Source organism: Chelonia mydas, chromosome 4, assembly GCF_015237465.2.
Source record: "Chelonia mydas isolate rCheMyd1 chromosome 4, rCheMyd1.pri.v2, whole genome shotgun sequence".
Lineage (NCBI taxonomy): Eukaryota > Metazoa > Chordata > Testudines > Cheloniidae > Chelonia > Chelonia mydas.
In genome coordinates this window covers 88373327-88393636 of record NC_057852.1, presented here as the reverse complement: position 1 = coordinate 88393636, position 20310 = coordinate 88373327, and the positions used below count along the sequence as shown (strand labels likewise).

The 20310-nt window shown below is 41.0% G+C and overlaps 1 protein-coding gene and 1 long non-coding RNA gene across 7 annotated transcripts in view; one reads left to right on the top strand and one right to left on the bottom strand.

Annotated features, from left to right (window-relative positions):
- Positions 1–16539, top strand: part of PAICS (phosphoribosylaminoimidazole carboxylase and phosphoribosylaminoimidazolesuccinocarboxamide synthase) — a 61065-nt gene extending 44526 nt beyond the window's left edge. For all 6 annotated transcript variants that reach the window (XM_037897706.2, XM_037897705.2, XM_037897707.2 and 3 more), the window contains 8 exons: positions 899–1096; positions 6624–6802; positions 9919–10098; positions 10192–10305; positions 12148–12231; positions 12330–12510; positions 14268–14426; positions 15466–16539. In XM_037897706.2, the coding sequence (XP_037753634.1) occupies positions 899–1096; positions 6624–6802; positions 9919–10098; positions 10192–10305; positions 12148–12231; positions 12330–12510; positions 14268–14426; positions 15466–15632 (1262 nt within the window). In that variant the 3' untranslated portion in view covers positions 15633–16539. The remainder of the gene's footprint in view (positions 1–898; positions 1097–6623; positions 6803–9918; positions 10099–10191; positions 10306–12147; positions 12232–12329; positions 12511–14267; positions 14427–15465) is intronic.
- LOC119566121 lies at positions 1096–19642 on the bottom strand. The gene is made up of 3 exons (XR_006290783.1): positions 19613–19642; positions 4847–4919; positions 1096–2463 (listed from the first exon to the last, which is right to left on the bottom strand). It is a non-coding gene; the product is annotated as an uncharacterized LOC119566121 (long non-coding RNA).
- Between the last annotated feature and the right edge of the window lie 668 nt (positions 19643–20310).

Here is a 20310-nt window from a genome sequence, read left to right as displayed (position 1 = left end):
TGGCTGTCCTGCCTTAGGTTTGGAAAGGACCTACCTTCAGAGCTGTACCACGTGAAGCTGGCTATAATCCAGATAAGTCCAGTTTCGCTCCAGGATGAGTGAAAAGCAAACATAGCATGAACATAATGGCCTACCACTTGAAACTTTTTAGTTTGAACAGTTAAGGTGCTGATAACCCCCAATAACCTTCAAATGGCACTTGCTTAAAATCACTCCTTTGAGCTAGGGGTGTGATTTCCCTGCTTGTGTGTACATACTTGCCCGCTGGCTAGCTCTCATTGAGCTTGGCACAAGTATAAATAGCAGTGTAGCACAGGTAGCAGCAGCAAGAGGCATTGCTGAGCCCTTGCAAGTACAAATCTGCCTGATGCCCGGCAGGTATGCTTTTCTTCCCATTTCCCGAAGATGAAGTGATCAGCCATACCCATCTATTGTCACGCTGTGTCTTGAATAGAACTTCTCAATTTTCACCTGTACATTTGCTTGTTTAAACTTCTATTACTGTTAGAATAGACATAAAGAATAAAAGGATACATACAAAGAAATGTATCCAACATGTAAAATCCTTACCATAGTTTAAGGAAACAAATCCTGATTGTTTTGCATCAGGGGAACCATTTGGCCAGTAGTCATGAGACTTTACAGACTTTTGTGTGTGCTGTTGGAACTAAAGTTTTCCTTTTCTACCAGTTTTCTAGATGGGCTTTAAATGTTCCTTTATACTCATTGAAGAAAACTTGAATGTTGGGGCATTGTCAGTCAGTTAGTTCGTTAGTTAGTTTAAAGACCAGAAGCAGTATGCTATCTCTGTTTCCCAAAATGTACTTGTATGTATGATTTGCCAAAAATAATAATTTGTCCAAAAATTTAATTTTAGAAATTAACTTTATTTCTCTAGAACTTAAACTTGGTAAAAAAATTAATGAAGGTAAAACAAAAGAAGTCTATGAGTTGCCAGATCTCGCAGGATGTGTGATGATGCAATCAAAAGACCAAATAACAGCAGGAAATGCAGCTAGGAAGGATCACATGGAAGGAAAGGCAGCAATTTCCAATGCAACAACTAGCTGTGTGTTTCAGCTGCTACATGACTCTGGTAAGTATTTCAAAGGTAAAATAGATGCATTTGTGTTCTGTTATATATGGTGAGTCTTATGGTGTGATACGACTGTCTGAGAAGGTGTAAATGTTAGTTCACCTAGGTTTTGTAACTGACTGCCTTCAGTAAATGTCCTTATATCAGTGTCCCAGAGAGTAATCTAAGATTATTGATTTAGGTTACTAAATTAAAATTTAATTTATCATATTTGAAGTCCTCCCCCAGCCCCAAAAAGCTTCCATATGCATTATTGCTGTCTTCCTGGGCACCATTCTCTTTCCTCCTCACCAACCACCTCATGCTCCTTTTCAACTCCCAGGTTAGAAGCAGATAGTGAGAGTTTGGCATTAAGCTCTTATTCCACACATTTGTCTGGAAATTACTACTGCTGGTCAGTGACCGTACCAAAGACTGCATTTAGAAGCAAAACTTTAAACCATAATAAAAATGAAGATGGATAAACTTCATTAAATGTGCTTGTTTTCTCAGTGTCTGCCATATCACTTTCAAAGACTGTTTATTGTTTGTGGCATAAAAAGTGTGCCAAATACTTTACAGGTAGCTGTGAAGAAGCTATTTTATTTTGCAGAGTTTATGATGTAGCACATGGTGGATACTGAGATGAATTGAGAATCTTAAGATTATTTTTGAGGCTTCAAAAATGGCTTACCTTTTCATGCTGTAGAAGACTATTGATGAGATCCTCGCCCCTTCAAAATCAACAGCAGAACTTCCATGAACTTGAGTAGGGCCAGAACTTCATCCTGTGCAATTTAGGTCACTTAACGAGTTGGTACCTAATCTGTAAAAATGGTATTAATCCTTGCTTGTTTTACAGCAGGTAAATGATTTAAATGCTCTGCCTTTCCTTCAAATAATTACTGTCAAGTAAATTATTTTGAGAAAGTTCTTCAAATTTACTTTAGTGTATTAGACTTATAAAAAATAATTCATAATTTCCTTCATAGGGCTTAGGTGCACTTTTCTCAAATGTCTTTTTGACAAGCATATACCATACATTTAAAAATAAACCCATGCTTTCTTGATTAGGGCTCTGAAGCACTACTGTAATACAAATAACTTGATTTTAGTTGCTTAGCACTTAAAACTGCATAATCAGTACCTTATTAACTCAAGTTTGAATATTATAAGATCTTTCATAATTGTGTTTGCAGATTTTTAAAAAAAAACTAAACATCGATCCTCATTAATCTCTCTCATATGGAAATACTTTGGGTGAGAGCATGGCTCTTTATTCTGTTTTAACTGTTAATGAAAGTGTAAAGGTTCTGGGATTTCTCTTTAAGATTTTTAGTTTAAAAAAAAAAAAAAGTCTTGTCTTGCAGATGCAACATTGAGTAATCCTGTTGAATAAAAATAGAGGGTAATGTTTTCAAAAGGGCTAGGATTGTTGATTAATCGCAGTTAACTCACACAATTAACTCCGAAAAATTACTCGGAGTGTTAATCACACTGTTAAACAATTGAATATCAAGTGAAATTTATTAAATATTTGTAGATGTTTTCTACATTTTCAAATATTTCAGTTGTAACACAGAATACAAAATGTACAGTGCTCACTTTGTATTTTTGTTATAAATATTTGCACTGTAAAAATGATAAATAGTATTTTTCAATTTCCTCATACATGTACTGTAGTGCAGTCTCTTTATCATGAAAGTGCAACTTACAAATGTAGATTTTTGTTGTTACATAACTGCACTCAAAAACAAAACAATGTAAATCTTTAGAGCCTACAAGTCCACTCAGTCCTACTTCTTGTTCAGCCAGTCACTAAGAAAAATAAGTTTGTTTACATTTGCAGGAGATAATACTGCCCACTTCTTGTTTACAATGTCACCTGCGACTTTTGTGGCCAGCATTGCAAGGTATTTACATGCTAGATAGGCTAAATATTGATATGCCCCTTCATGCTTTGTCCACCATTCCAGAGGACATGCTTCCATAGTGATGCCACTTGCTAAAAACAATAATGTATTAAATAATTTGTGACTGAACTCTGGGGAAAATAGTATGTCTGCTTCTCTGTTTTACCCGCAGTCTGTTATATATTTCATGTTATAGCAGTCTTGGATGATGACCCAGCACATGTTGTTCGTTTTTAAGAACACTTTCACTGCAGATTTGACAAAATGCAAAGAAGGTACCAATGTGAGATTTCTAAAGATAGCTACAGTACTCAACCCAAGGTTTAAGAATCTGAAGTGCCTTCCAAAATCTGAGAGGGATGACATATGGAGCATGTTTTCAGAAATCTTAAAAGAGCAACACTCCAATATAGAAACTACAGGACCTGAACCACCACCAATAAAAAAAAATCAACCTTCTGTTGGTGGCATCTGACTCGGATGATTAAAAATGAACATGCGCCCGGTCGCACTGTTTTGGATGGTTATTGAGCAGAACCCATCATAAGCATGGATGCAAGTCCTTTGGAATAGTGGTTGAAGCATGAAGGGACATGTGAATCTTTAGCGCATCTGGCACGTAAATATCTTGCAATGCCTGCTACAACAGTGCCATGTGAATCTCTGTTGTCACTTTCAGGTGACATTGTAAACAAGAAGCTGGCAGCATTATCTCCTGCAAATGTAAACTTGTTTAAGCGATTGGCTGAACAAGAAGTAGGACTGAATGGACTTGTAGGCTCTAAAGATTTATGTTGTTTTTTGAATGCAGTTATTGTACATAACTCTACGTTTGTAAGTTCAACTTTCATGATAGAGATTGCACTATAGTATTTGTATTAGGTGAATTGAAAAATACTTTTTTTTCTTATAGTGAAAATATTTGTAATCAAAAATATAAAGTGAAAACTGTACTCTTTGTATTCCGTGTTGTAACTGAAATCAATATATTTGAAAATGTAGAAAACGTCCAAAATATTTAAATAAATGGTATTCTGTTATTTAACAGCACAGTTAATTGCATGCTCCATTTTTTTTAATCATGCAATCTGGTTTTTTAAATAGCTTGACAGCCCTAAGTGACTTAGGGTCATAGGTCACTTACGTGTTTCAGACACCTTTACCTAAAGTAAACTGGGCTATAAAGGGTACAAAATGCTATGTCTGGTAGTGTTTGCAAGATCACTACTTTAATCATTCCAAAAAAAAAAAAAAAAAAAAACCCAGTGACTGCTTCATTCATTAGGAATTAGAAAACATCCCCTTACTAAACTGACCTGGATATGCACTAGAAGTCTAAGCAAAAGTATCCTTGGTTTCTCAGTCACCAGTTGACCAATCTAACTACCACAATTGACAGGTCATGTTAATGCTTTTGGGGGGGCGGGGGTGTAATTTATTTACTTTGCATAACTCTTCTGAACTAGAGTTTCTTTCAAAGTCCACAGGTGATACAAAAGCTGTGTGTATAAGAGGAGACATCTGTTAATTTCTTCCACTCTTCTGATAGAAACAAAATTTGACTTGCAGTTCTTGTGAGCTAAGAATAGCAGCTCTAAAATACACATTCAGGAAAAAGAAGAGCAGCAGAAGCAGCTGAGATGGACATTGTGGTTATTCTGCCCATCAAGTCCCTTTTAATTTCAGTTTACAGTTTGATTGCACCGCATCAGATGATGCGTTTAAACCAAACTGGACACCAGTGTAGACACTGAATCTTAAACATCTTGTTTGACCACAAAGGAGAGTATCCTCTTTTGGCCCTACTTGTTATCTCCTGACTTAAAATCAATTAACACAGCTACACTTGATTCGTTACCTATTAACTGTCTTCAAACTCTTTGTTGTATGTTTTTTAATTCGTTGTCAGCAGAGGCAGTCAATCTGTAATCCTGAAAATATTAAACAAACAACACACCCACCTTTAAGCTCAAGAAAGATTGACAAGGTTACATTAATCTAGCTCTAGAAATCAGTCCTGTAATCCTAAAATTGCTTCATTTAAAGTATATATTGGTTGCCTTTTGTGAAGTACAATAACGCTGTAAAAGATTGTTGACTGGACTTTAACTTTGCTTTGTGAGTGAAGCCTTACTGTCAAATAGGACCAAAAATCACCACATACAGCACAGTTCAGAGCAACAAAAAAGTTTGAAATTGTTCAGAATTGGAATGGATTTACCAGATACTGGCTACTTTGCCTTTGGCGGATCCTAAATCAGGGACCTTACAGTTGGCTTGGCATAGCTAAAAAGGGTGGAGGTTTTGGAACTGGAGTAGGAGAGGAGGGCCACATCATAATCAAAATTGCCCCAAATTTCATGGCGCCCTAGTCATTTGCGTGCTGCATACGCGGCAGCACCAGCAGCCAGCCCTATCACCTGGCTGCCGCTGCGCCCTCCCCCCCCCTCCCCCTCCCCCCCCCGGCAGGCTGTGCCCACTGCAAGGGGCAGGGCCATCCCTAAAGGGGGGTGGGGCCCAGAACAATTCCCTCTGCTCTGCCTCTTAGTCTCCACTCCTGGCCCACCTCCATTCCATCTCTTCCCCCAGCAATAGACGCAGCCCGGAGGATTAGCAGGGGGCCTGCACCAGCGTCAGGCCTGACCCCACACTCATTGGCAGCAGCAGGAAGCGGAGCAATCCAGCCCCAGCCCGCTCCGCTCTGCTTCCCGTTGCTGGTGAGTGTGGGGGGCGGTCCTTCCCCCTCCTCCCAAGCAACACGGCTGGGGCCAGGTCGCTCCACTTCCTGCTACCGGTGAGTATGGGGGGCGGTCCCTTCCTCCACCCCACCCAGGCAACTCAGCTGGGGCAGGAGGAGCGGGCTGGGTCGTTCCACTTCCTGCTGCTGGCATCAGGGCCCCCGCTAATCCCCCGGGCTGCTGTGGGGCCCCCCACAGCTTCTGCGTCCCCGGCCCTGCAGGCCTTGAGCGCAGCCCAGACCCTCCGTGGGGGGGAGCAGGTGCTCAGTCTGCGTAGGGCACCATAATTGGTAGGGACAGCCCTGCCCTTCATGACATCTGCCCACTGTGACTCTAACATAAGGACATAAACTAGCAGAAAGATGAAAATGGGAAGGCATCCATTAGGAGCATTGACTTAGGTTATCTATAGCAGTGGTTTTGAACCTGGGGGTCTGCAGACTTTATCTAAAATTTCCAAAAGGGTCCACAACTCTATTTGAAATTTTTTAGGGATCCGCAAATGAAAAAAGATTGAACACCACTGATCTATAGCGTGATCAGGAAAAAGTGTTCTATTGCAAAGTGATTTTAAACAAGTTCTGAAAATGCACTACAAACTGGTTTCTAAGGCTCTCTATAATGTACTGTGTATTTTGTTGGACGGAATTGGGGAAGTGAGTGCTTTCTGGACTGAGACCATTTTGTGTTTGTCCTAATTATTTAAGGCCTCTCACTTGGGAAGTAATCATCTTAGGTATATTGTAGCTACAGAACAACACATAAAGGTCTTTGAGAAAAGGGATCTTCTGATGAAATAATTTTCTGTTTGATCAACTATACGCCAAGCTGGTCGCAGTTCTCATTTCACTCATAGATATGCACAGAGTAAACTGAGTTTTCTTTTTTTACATTTAGGAATCAAAACTGCTTTTGTCAGAAAACATAGCGACACCGCGTTCATAGCAGCTCAATGTGAAATGATTCCAATTGAATGGGTGTGCAGAAGAATTGCTACTGGATCTTTCCTGAAAAGAAACCCTGGTGTCAAGGAAGGATATAAGTTTTACCCACCCAAAATTGAGATGTTTTACAAGGTGAGTAAAACTGTAACTATTAAACAAAAGAAGGCAATGTGTTAAAGGTAACCGTCCACCTGAAATAGCATCATTTTTACATAAGAATGGCCATACTGGGTCAGACCAAAAGTCCATCGAGCCCACTATCCTGTCTACTGACAGTGGCCAATGCCAGGTGCCCCAGAGGGAGTGTATCTAACAGGTAATGATCAAGTGATCTCTCTCTTGCCAGCCATCTCCACCCTCTGACAAACAGAAGCTAGGGACACCATTCCTTACCCATCCTGGCTAATAGCCATTAATGGACTTAACCTCCATGAATTTATCCAGTTCTCTTTTAAACCCTGTTATAGTCCTAGCCTTCACAGCCTCCTCAGGCAAGGAGTTCCACAGGTTGACTGTGCGCTGTGTGAAGAAGAACTTCCTTTTATTTGTTTTAAACCTGATGCCCATTATTTTACAAAATAAGCTGAACACAGGAGCAGGGTTAGTGCCTGAAACTGACTTCTGTCAGTTTTTGTGGTTTTTGCACTTCTGTTTGTGTGTTTGCTATCCTTATTGCTGCATGCAAGATCCATACAAATCTGAAACTGGCTAATTGATCCTACTGAAAAAATAATGAAACTGACTGGCAAACAAAGGGTGAAAAGAAATATAATTATAGCAGCTATAAATATAACACTTTCAGACAAGTGTATTTTTTAGGATGACAAATGTCCCTTTAAACTGAAATGAAACTACTTATTGATGGATTTTTAAAAACTAGTATTGATACTGTATTTTGCAAACATTTCTAAAATGTCTTTCTTGAATATTCTCTTAGATCAGAGATTCTCAAACTAGATCAGAAAGCTGGCTGGTCACATAGTGCAGACTCATTTCCAGCATTTAAATCTCATTACAGAACAGCTAAAAATGCATTAAGCACTCTCTGTTTGTTACTCTTCGATGTAAACTATTGCTGTAATTGAAATGGGTGTGAGGTAAATGAGGAGGGAAGGAGACCTTTGTGATCACAAATGGGAAGACAGCATGCATAATAGTGAGTAAGAGAGGAGGTGGTTCACGAGATAATCTGTTAAAATGTTGTCCATGTTATGAACTTTTTCTCTTGTCCTTCCTTATATCACTTAAGCTGCCACAGCATACCTACACCATTAAACAAATGTAACATGATAAAGTAACAAAGGGAGTTCATGCGTGATTTTCATTCTTGTGTTGGCAGGGTTTGGGAGCATAGCGGAAGTGAGGTGATGCAGGAAACTCAGAAGGGTTTATTCTGCTGTACATGTACAGCAGTCCATGCTAATCCTGTTGGGGAATGGTGACTTTATACAGGGAGTTTTGTCTCAGTTCTTAATATGACAAGATCATGTCAGTTAACTACACATCATGTGAGCCATCAACTAAAGGAAACCTCAGCATCCTTATAGAAGGGTGTGGGGTCACGGCCCCACTACCATTGTGACAAGATAAGGATGTATCTCTCCAGGGACTGGCCTGTTTAGAGAGGAGGTCCCACTCTGGGGGTAGGGAGTCGGAGGGTAAACCTTCTGGTTGGACTGTAAGCAGAAGGGGTGGGAAAAAGTATTATTGGAAGAGTGCTACACATTTCAGAGCATCAACATTTTATCTTTCTGATGTTGGCTTGATCCTTGTCCTAGAAGTACTTTGCTGATGAAGTCCTTTTGGTATATGTAGTGTCTGATTTGAGTAAATTTACTGGTAACCCCAGGCATTCAGCGGATGACGGTCTCTGTATTCAGCATTTTTGAACAATCTTAATAGCATGGAAACATTGGGACCTCTTCTCTTATGCTGCTGAAAGGGACAAAAGCAAGCTGAGTTTGGTTAGGGAGCATTACAGAGTTCTGCAAGCTGGTAGGGGTATGTTGGGGGGTGAGGGTGAGAGAGAAATGGAGCAGAGAGGAGAGTGACCAGTCTTTAATAACTATTCTGACTCTTCAGTGATATTCAGGGGTACTCAGTAGCAGAGAGGTTCGAAACAGAGTAGCTGCCTTGGGGCTGGATGGCGAATGGGCAGGGACTGTCCCTTTCCCCAAGGGACTGTGATCTATTTCCTTGCACGCTGGCCACTTCAGGAGGTTGCTAACTTCTTCCCTCTGAGGGGAAAACATGGCTAAAACTCTGAAGTGGTATCCTTGTGAAACTGAGAGTCTCTCTTTTTTTTTCTTGTCACCTTTCCCCCAATTGGAGGAGAGCATGAAAGGACCTAACCAGTAACCATCCTGGTGTTTCAGCAATATACAGGGGCATTCCCTTCCGAAAGCAGATGATAACCATGCATCTTGTATAATAAATAGGTTGTATTCACTGCATGCTCTGGCAAAATCTATACTTGAAGATTTTACAACAGTTGTTTTCATACAGCAACTTCTGTCCAATTCAAGATTAAAAGAACTCTTGAAAAGTGACTTAAAAATACAGGTCAAGTAGTCTTAGTGTAATGTGCTGACTGCCTCCAAATAAGCAGGTTGAGAATAACATTTAGAGTCAAACTTGCATTACTTGATTAAATACTAGCAGTGAAAGTCCTCTTGGAATTCGTTAAAACTGAACTCTCTGTAGTCCAGTCCAGATTTGTAGGTTAAGTGGTGATTAGAGTTGAAAGGCATACAGTGTTGCAGTTTATTATTTTTATACCGCATACAGTGGAGATAAAATAAATATAGACACCCCACCCCCCCTCCACTGCTGTCTGCTAAAGTATGAGTGGTGTAACTAGCTAATCCTTTAGGATTTAACAGCGTTTCTAGAAACATTTACCAAATTAGAAGTTTTGTGGACGATTGACTGAAAAATAGTTAAAGCTTTGTCTTGAACTCACTTCTCTGATGCACCTTCCAGACTTTATGTTCAAGTAAGTAATGCTTTTTTCAAGTTATCTTAAGGTAGTAAAAGTCTTGCAGCTTGGATTTCTCAGTACTGTTGTGATTAAAAAATCTTGCTAGGACTTATCAAATATCAATTTAAAGCCACAAAACCTGCCTGATATTGGATTTCAAATTGTTCTCTTCACTGTTTGTTAGGCTTTCTTTTAATCTAACTCAAGTCTGGTGTAATTGTCATTAACTGATCTTATTCTATGCACGTTTATTTTACTTCATTCTCAGGATGATGCTGCTAATGATCCACAATGGTCTGAGGAGCAACTAATTGAAGCCAAGTTCTGCTTTGCTGGACTTACTATTGGCCAAACCGAGGTGGATATTATGGCCCACTCTACACAGGCAATTTTTGAGATACTGGAAAAATCTTGGTTACCCCAGAACTGCACTCTTGTAGACATGAAGGTATAAGAAAAAAATCTGTCTTGTAGATATGGTTCTGCAAGTAGTGGAATAAGTTTTTGATGCTACTTTACGGCTCTTGTTTAATTTTGCTAGATTGAGTTTGGTGTTAATATAACTACAAAAGAGATTGTCCTTGCTGATGTTATTGATAATGATTCTTGGAGACTGTGGCCGTCAGGAGACCGAAGCCAGCAGAAGGACAAACAGGTAATACTATTAGCATTTTGTTTAAAAAACAAAACTACATCTCATTTTAGTGGGGAAGGGTGGGGCGGGGGGGCTGTGTGGACAGCATTCAAGCAACTGCTGTGAGCTGCTTTCCTTGGCAGTCTATGCTTATGTAAGGTAGGCCACAAAGCATTTAGGTTCTGATCCTGTTCAAGTCAATGGCAAAACTTCCATTGATTTTAATGGCAACAGAATCAAGTCCTTAAGGATGCCTGTGTCGTTAATAGGAATTCCTGCAATATTTTCTGGTGTTATCATAGTGCCTTGTGTATAATGTTAAGATCTCCAGAACTTCTTGCATAAAATGTACTCCTTGAGTGTGAATTAGTCAAATAATTGAATAACACAGACACACACTTATAAAGTACTAGAAGTCAGAAACATGCCATGAAGATGAAAATTGGCTCACCAATGGGTCCCAAGTTTCTCCTTTAGAGCCTCTTGATTTGTCTAGGCCAAAGTTTGTCCTGTATTAACTCAGTTTAACTGATAACTAACATTGATGTAATTGCTGGTCTAGACCAGTGGTTCTCAGCCAGGAGTACACATACCCCTGGGGGTACATCGGCTCATCTAGATATTTGCCTAGCTTTACAACAGGCTACATAAAAAGCACTAATGAAGTCAGTACAAACTAAAATTTCATACAGACAAGGACTGTTTATACTGATCTATATACTGTACACTGAAATGTAAGTACAATATTTATATTCCAATTGATCTATTTTGTAATTATATGGTAAAAAATGAGAAAGTAAGCATTTTTTCAGTAATAGTGTGCTGCGACACTTTTCTATTTTTGTCTGATTTTGTTTTTAAGTGAGGTGAAACTCTAGGGTACACAAGACAAATCAGACTTCTGAAAGGGGTACGGTAGTCTGGAAAGGTCAAGAGCCACAAGTCTAGACAGTCCACAGATGTTTGTTGCCTGGAACAAACATTTGTGGTTTATCCTAGGCTGAGTCCATTGTGGGGCACCATCTTAGCTGCATTGAATGCTGCTTTCGTGGAACTTCTGTGGTTTTAGTCACTTCCACTAATACTGTAGACTCTCTCCAGTAGGCACAAGCCATAACCTATGTCTATGATAATCCAAGATACAGTAGTGTTCCAGTGCTATTACTAACAAATTAAAACTGGAAAGCAGCATTAGGTCCGCTTCCTTTAAAAACTGAATGAAATAAAAAATTATGGTGTTTCCTCTTCACTCATTTCAGCTGTTATACTACAAATATACAACTATATTTGCTTCTGAGCAAATTGCTGGTGTGGTGGTAATCCACCATTACTATAACTTTGGCGTTTACTTTTTTTTGTTAGGTGTTGGCTGTACTTTACTGCAGTTGCTGTCCTGTGATTGAAGCTCTGCTTCCAAATTAAAATTAACATGCCAAAGCTGCATGGTGTATATTTGCATGGAAGCCTCCAACTGACTTCAGTTGGGCATGAGAGGGCTAGCTAACACATCATGGCTGAGGCAACCAAGCACTGAAGTTGAGTTTTCTCTCAGAAAGGAATTGACTGAAGTAGAGGGTGCTGTGACTCTACTATAATGTGGTGGACAATAGTGCTTGCTGGAGCTAATGGCTCAAAATTTGAGATGTCGGGATTCTCTTGATGTCATGTTGGCCTCAATTCATGGGGAAGAATCTATTGTAGAATATATATATTTCAAGAAACAGGTGTTTGAAAGGTGGCATAAATTTCTCTAGCCTCTGACAGTAGAATGGTTGCACCTGGTTGAATATTTAAGAGCAAAATGATTGACCATCACACTTCCAAATAGAACATCAGGAATAACTTGCTATCTGTGTATTTCAGTCTTACCGTGATCTAAAAGAAGTGACTCCTGAAGCGCTTCAGATGGTTAAAAGAAACTTTGAATGGGTTGCAGAAAGAGTGGAGGTACCCCTGTTAATATTAACTGTAATCTGTGTAGAAATTGACAATCTTGTGTACTCTGTTCAAGTTCTGTGGTTCATTTTCCTTTCTTTCCACTCCAGTTGCTGCTGAAAACAAAGAGCCATGGTAGAGTTGTGGTGTTGATGGGATCATCTTCTGATCTTGGCCACTGCGAAAAAATTAAAAAGGCATGTGCGAACTTTGGAATTCCTTGTGAGCTACGAGTGACATCTGCTCACAAAGGGCCCGATGAAACTCTGAGGATCAAGGCAGAGTATGAAGGTAAACCCTGAATAGTCATGTATTAAGTTTAGCGCCAATAACTAGAGTTCTTCAGATTCCTGAGAACTTTGCCACAAACTGTGCACGAAGTTTATCGCCCTCTTCTTTATAACCACCTTCTACGTACGTGAAGACTTATCATGTCTCCCTTCAGTCTTCTCTCCTCCAAACTAAACAAACCCAGGTTTGTTTGTTTTTTCAGTCTTTCCTTATAGGTCATGTTTACTAGACCTTTAATCATTTTTGTTGCTCTCCCCTAGACTTTCTCCAATTTGTGATACCGAGAACTGGACACAGTGTTACAGTTGAGGCCATGTCGGTGCTGAGTAGAGTGGAAGAATTAATACTTTTTGTCTTGCTTAAAACGCTTCTGCCAATACATCACAGAATTGGGGGAGAGGTGTTTTTTGCAGCAAAATTACATATTTGACTCATTTCATTTGTGATCCACTGTAACACTGAGATCCTTTTCTGCAGGACTCCTTCCTAGGTAGTCATTTCCCATTTTGTATTTGTGATTATTCCTTTCTAAGTATAGTACTTTGCATTTGTCCTTATTGAACTTCATCCTGTTTATTTCAGACCATTTCTCCAATCTGTCAAGGATTGTCATTGAATGCTAATCCTGTCCTCCAAAGCCCTTGCAACCCCTTCCAGTTTGGTATTGTCTGCAAACTTTATAAATGGTACTCTGTATCATCACCTGTTTCATCGTCAGCTGCTCCTTCTCCCACATCCAGACCTGACTAAGTCTAACGGCTTCTTTCTCCCCAAAAATCTTGCCTTCCTCTCTATCCCAACAGCTAAAATGCTTTCTCAGGCCCTGATCATCTCAACATCTTGGATTACTGCAGTGTCCTGCTATGTCCACATACATTGCCACTTCTTATTCTGGAGAAAAAATGCCAGCTGCTAAAACTTAAGTCTCCCCTTCATCTAATGTCATCTTTTTTGGACCACACCACTGGCTGCCCTTTGCACACTGCAGCTGGGTGGAAAACCATATCTTGTGATGCCCACAGAATAGAAAACAATGAATAATGGGGTGGACACTAGTACTCTGTACCAAAAAACCCTTAGATTTTATTAAAAAACCATGTGCCTGGACTGAACATAAGGAGTAATTTCACTTGTTGCTCCTGCAGACCTGTGCTTGCATGGACATGTAGGTACTTCCATGCACCATTGTACACTCTGTGCATGTAGATATGGGAGTTGGGGACACAGTGTGGGCAAGCACAGATTTTTCAGATGTTATTTAGAGGCCCTGATATTGAACTTTGCAGAACTAATATTTACAAATTTTGTTGCAACAGGCCAAAGTTTTTAATTAATAAAGAATCCAGTGATTCAACAGTTTCCATTAAGAAATGGCCAGTACGCACCATTATCATGAATCTTGAAAGTTTTCTTCCCCTGTTTGAGAAAGGAGTTCGATGTATGAGTTGCCCCTCATATGCTACTTCTGTAGATGGTGTAACAAGAGCAGTGACTGATAGTTACTGAATATTACTATAGGGAATTACAACATTGTATTCCAAAAAAGAGAAATCTGAGCAACAGTAAAACTTAACTGACTTGTAAAAAGAATTTCAAAAAAAGGGGTGTGTGTTTGCAGGGGGGAGGTATTTAGACACAGAGCCTTTGCATGAAAGCAGGTGGGGGAAAGGAAAAATGTATAAATCTCTCTCTCTCTCTCCCCCCCCCCCCCCCACGTTTTTGATATTTACTTGCTAATGCTCGTGTGTGTGTGTTAGGTGATGGAATCCCTACTGTGTTTGTGGCGGTAGCTGGCAGAAGCAATGGCTTGGGACCAGTGCTGTCTGGTAACACGTCATATCCAGTTGTCAGCTGTCCTCCTCTCTCAGCCGATTGGGGTGCTCAGGATGTCTGGTCTTCTCTTAGACTGCCCAGTGGTAAGAAGCGTCATGTTGACCTATGGCATCTGTAGTTACATTCTTGTAGTAATTAGCCCCCCATTTTTTTTAATACTGGACACATCTGCCAAATTCAGCAGTGCTGAAAATGCCTTTGACCCATTTATATTGTCAGTTCAGCCACTGCTGAAGAGGGTTTGGAGGGGTAAATCCTTTTGACAGTAACATTTCAGTTTCCTGGTACAGATGGAGGTGGAGCCGTAGAAAATGAAGGAGGGGTAAACTTAACTTTCATTATAGTCTCACTCAAACAACTAACGTTTAAAATAGGTACTGGAATTCATGAGACATCTTTAAAAAAAAAAAAAACAACTCAGCTTGAGACTTATTTTTATGTTTTACCTTCATGAAACTGCTTTAGTATGTTTGTTAACCTAGCAACTGATCATATAAAACTGAAAGAGCCTTTCTGTGATGCTTTAATGTTGAAAGAATTACTTGGCTGTGAAACTGCATCAGTCCTAAAGGTGCATGTAGCTTGAAATTAAAAACTGCATTTTCTTAGGCACTGAACAGTCCTCTGTATACATTCAGTAGTCTACTCAGATTTCAAGGTATATGCTGACTTATTCAATGTTGCTATAACTACTGGCAACAATGATTGAGAGAGGCTAAGGGGTTCTCAAACTGGGGGGTCGCAAGGTTCTTATATGGGGGGGTTGGTCTGAGAACCACTAGGCTAAACTATACATATGGGGCAGATTTTTTTTTTTGAAAATCATCAAAGGCAAGGGAATTCCACTTTCTTCAAATATGCAGAGAGGTTTGGGGCATGTTGAAACTGTGTCAGTTGAAAACTGGCCATCTTGTCTTGTTTAGGAATGAAGGAGTAAGGCGAGGATCTTTAGGGTTATTGAGGTTGCTTATGCTTTACCTTTTTTAAATTAGACTGGACAAAGTAAAATAATAAATCCTGCAGTAACCATCAGGGCCTGAAAAATTACTTGTTAGTAATTTTTAGGATCATTGTAAATCCTGTTTTGATAACAGATTCGATTTTTTTCTTCTTCTACAACAGGTCTTGGCTGTCCTACTATACTCTCACCCGAAGGAGCTGCCCAGTTTGCTGCTGAGATTTTTGGATTAAATAACCACTTGGTGTGGGCCAAACTGCGCTCAAGCATGTTGAATACGTGGATCTCCTTGAAGCAGGCTGACAAAAAACTTAGAGAATGCACCTTATAAATAACTTGTTAAAAGGAAAGTAATGCAAACTATATAAAAAATAGTGCCATGTGCAAAAGTGTCTTCACGCTAGGATCTTCATGTAGATCACTTGGAAATCTTAAACCCTTTGTTGTGTAAGAGGATACATCTTGTATGGTAGATGATAGCCTCTACAATTGGTCTTGTTTTTTTTAATAAATGGAAGCATACAGGATAGTTGTTTGACTTGCTCAGAATTGTGTTCTGCTTTAGTCCTTGTATACTGCTTTAACTACAGACTACACAATATCAAAATGCTGGTTTAGTGTAATTTGCACTTGGATTTATCAGTTGTCCTTAGCAGTATTACTACAGAATGTTATTGATAAAGTTGGATTTACTAACTCCACTGAATGGACTGCCAATCCAAAACAGAAAATGTTTATGCTGTTCTGTTTGCAGTTATGAAAATGTGCTCCCTAAGCAATAACACAGCCGTAGATTGCAATCCTAACTGGAAGACAGTTCTGGAATGGAGTTGGACATCCAGCCATCCTATTAGAGGTTGTAAAAGTGTATAGAAGAAAGCCAGCCATATCACAAGATAGGATGTTAGCTTATTCAGTATTTCCTGAAGCAATGTCCTCATGTTAACAATAATGCTCCTTATACAGCAGCAGACAAGATTAACTCAGAGTAGTAATCATGAGTTCAAAACTGACTTGTAAGCCTTTTGTCCTCTGTTAGAGTACAATGAATTCTTTCCATTTCACTCGTTCTGCTTTAAAGAGCCTCTGATAATCTCATAGCAGACTTCATTTTTAGAAAATTTTGGTGTATGCGCTTCTTTCTTCCCTTATTTTTATAGTGGGAGAAGAAGTTGGTTGCTAAGGAAACTCTCTCATTAAATAATTGAAGGTGGAAATAAACAGTTAAGTGAAATACTGATGAGATCTAAGCATGACTTTTTCCTCCATGAAACTCTTGTTCTTAATTAGGTCAACTTTATTACAGTACTGATTCTAACAAACATGCAATTTCCCAACTTATGTAATAGCCTATGCTTTTAAAATAACAAATAAACTGTTAAATTCCAATTTGCTTTATGCAGAGGTTTCTCCAGTAGGTATACTCATGCTAACTATCTAGATTTTTTTTAATTTACATGCCATGGCTGATACTAAATTAAAATGGCTGTGCTAAATAACTTGCTTGACATAGTGCTTTATAACTTCATGCATGCAGCACACTATTGCTTTGGAGGGGGAGAGGAGGTTTCACTAGAGATACAGGAACAAGCCCCTATGCCTGTAGGCTGTCCTGTGGGTGCTTTCATAGTCACATTGATAGATGGACCCTAAAGTCTTGGTTACCTCAAAGGCCCACACACAATGACCTTTATGCTACTTAATTTATGTACCATGGAAGGAATGAAGAACACAGTTCATCCTGCTGGGATTTGAACCTCTGATCCCTGAAAGTTTAGGAAGAGGTTTATGCTACATAGCTATTGTGACAGGAAACATGTTTGGCATTACAGAGGCTTCTTGTGATGGTGGTCATCCATTAAGATACTGTAATAGAGAACATGGACCATGTGGCACAGTACAAGACCTGAGGCCTGAACCAAAGGCTGGGAATCAGTCAGGCCATGTATTAAAGCAGATGCTTACAAGTTCACTGTCCGGTACATGAACTTGGCAGAGTACTGCTAGTGTTGCTAAAACACAGGCACTCCTACAGGTATATCTATACTAAGAACTTAGGTCAAATTTATAGAAGTCGATTTTTTAGAAAGCAGTTTTATACAGTCGATTGTGTGTGTCCCCACTAAGCACATTATGTTGGTGGAGTGCGTCCACAGTACCAAGGCTAGCGTTGACTTTCAGAGCGTTGCACTGTGGGTAACTATCCCACAGTTCCTGCAGTCTCCACCGCCCATTGGAATTCTGGGTTAAGCTCCCAACGCCTGATGGAGCAAAAATATTGTCGCGGGTGGTTTTGGGTGCATGTCAGTTGCCCCTCTCTCTGTGAAAGCAACAGCAGACAATCGTTTCGTGCCTTTTTTCTGTGTGGACGCCATACTGCTTTCAGCAGATGGTGCAATAGGACTGCTAACCATCATCAAATGACCGCTTCTGCTGCCACTCTGCTCTTCTGATGCTATGAATCCACCTCACAGGTCCTCTATATGACCGTCGTCATCCACCGCTTCCGCTGCCACTCTGCTCTCCTGGTGGTCTTGCAGGGCTATTTCTGCTGCAACTCTGCTCAGCTGCTCTTGTCTCGCCATACAAAGGCAAGTGTGCAGCCTGCTCAGCTGTTATGTCCTGGCAGCAGATAGTGCAGTAGGTCTGCAAAACTGGTCATCCAACCACCGCTTCCCCTGCACTCTGCTCACCTACAGATGCCATACCATGGCAAGCATGGAGCCCGCTCAGATCACCGTGGCAATTATAAGCATTGTAAACACTTTGCGCATTATCATGCAGAACACGCAAAAGCAGGCGATGGCAGCGCGGTGACAAGAGTGAGGAGGATATGGACACAGACTTCTCTCAAAGCACAGACCGTGGCAATTTGGCCATCCTAGTGGCAATGGGGCAGGATCTTGCCATGGAATGCCGATTTTGGGCCCGTGAAACAAGCACAGACTGGTGGGACTGCATAGTGTTACAGGTCTGGGATGATTCCTAGTGGCTGTGAAACTTTCACATGCGTAAGGGCACTTTCATGGAACTTTGTGACTTGCTTTCACCTGCCTTGAAGTGCAAGAATACCAAGATGAGAGCAGCCCTCACAGTTCACAAGCGAGTGGCAGTAGCCCTCTGGAAGCTTGCAACACCAGACAGCTACCAGTCAGACGGGAATCAATTTGGAGTGGGCAAATCTACTGTGGTGGTTCATGGATCCAAGTAGCCAATGCAATCACTGAGCTGCTGCAATCAAGGGTAGTGACTCTGGGAAATATGCAGGTCATAAGGAATCCCACTGCAGCAAAGCCATCCACTAATTGTGGTGGGGCGATAGACAGAACACACGTCCCTGTCTTGGGACCGGAGCACCAAGGCAGCCAGTACATAAACCAAAAGGGGTACTTTTCAATGATGCTGCAAGCACTGGTGGATCACAAGGGACGTTTCACCAACATCAATGTGGGATGGCTGGGAAAAATACATGATGCTTGCATCTTCAGGAACACTGGTCTGTATGAACAGCTGCAGCAAGGGACTTACTTTCCAGACCAGAAAATAACCGTTGGGGATGTTGAAATGTTTATCGTTATCCTTGGGGACCCAGCCTACCCCTTAATGCCCTGGCTCATGAAGCCATACACAGGCACCCTGGACCATAGTCAGGATCTGTTCAACTACAGGCTGAGCAAGTGCAGAATGTGCATTTGGATGTTCAAAAGCACGCTAGCGCAGTTTACTGACTTGGTTAGACCTCAGTGAAATCAATATTCCCATTGTTATTACTACTTGCTGTGTGCTCCACAATATCTGTAGGAGTAAGGGGGAGTCATTTATGGTGGGGTGGGAAGTTGAGGCAAATTGCCTGGCCGCTGATTATGCACAGCCGGACACCAGGGTGGTTAGAAGAGCACAGCAGGGTGCGCTGCACATCAGAGAAGCTTTGATGTTTCAGTTTCACGGCCGACCAGGCTATGGTGTGACAGTTCTGTTTGTTTCTCCTTTATGAAAATCCACCCCCTTGATTCACTCTACTTCCCTGTAAGCCCAGTACCCTCCCCCCCAACCACCGCTTGCAGAGGCTATAAATTCATCACACAAATAGGGGGATAACTGCCAAGGGGTGGGGGAGGAGTCAAGGACAAGGCCACACTGCATTCAAAACTTATTGAATGCCAGCCTTCTGTTATTTGGGCAGTCCTCTGGGGTGGAGTGGTTGGGTGCCTCGAAGCGCCCCCCCCCGTGTTCTTGGGCGTCTGGGTGAGGAGGCTACAGAACTTGGGGAGGAGGGCGGTTGGTTACACGGGCTGCAGTGGCAGTCTGTACCTTTCCTGCACCTCAACTGTACACCGGAGTGTATCAGTTTGATCCTCCAGTAGCCTCAACATTGCATCCTGCCTCCTTTCATCATGCTGCCGCCACCTTTTCTCTTGATCCTGCCACTTGTCCTCACGTTCATTTTGTGCTTCCCTGGACTCTGCCATTGTCTGCCTCCACGCATTCTGCTGGGCTCTTTCAGTTTGGGTAGACTGCATGAGCTCAAAGAACGTTTCATCGCGAGTGCGTTTTTTTCACCTTATCTGTACTAGCCTCTGGGACAGAGATGCTAGTCACAGAGTTGAAACATTTGCAGCTGCATGAGGGGAAAAAAGGGAGATTAAAATTGAAAAAGACACATTGGCCATTTAAAAGGAGGGGCTGATGTTTTTGGGTTAACGTGCTGCACAAACCCAACTAAACCCCCCCACACACCCAATTCTCTGGGATGATGACTTCACCCCTCTCTGCACCGCATAGCTAACAGCGGGGATGATTTCTTTTCAGCCACAGGCAAACAGCCCAGCAGGAATGGCCACCTCTGAATGTCCCCTTAATAAAATTCCCCTATTTCAACCAGGTGACCATGAATGATATCACGCTCCTGAGGATAACACAGAGAGATAAAGAACAGACGTTGCTTGAATGCCCGCAAACACCGGGACCACACACTGACATGCTTTCTTATGCAATGATTCCAGACTACG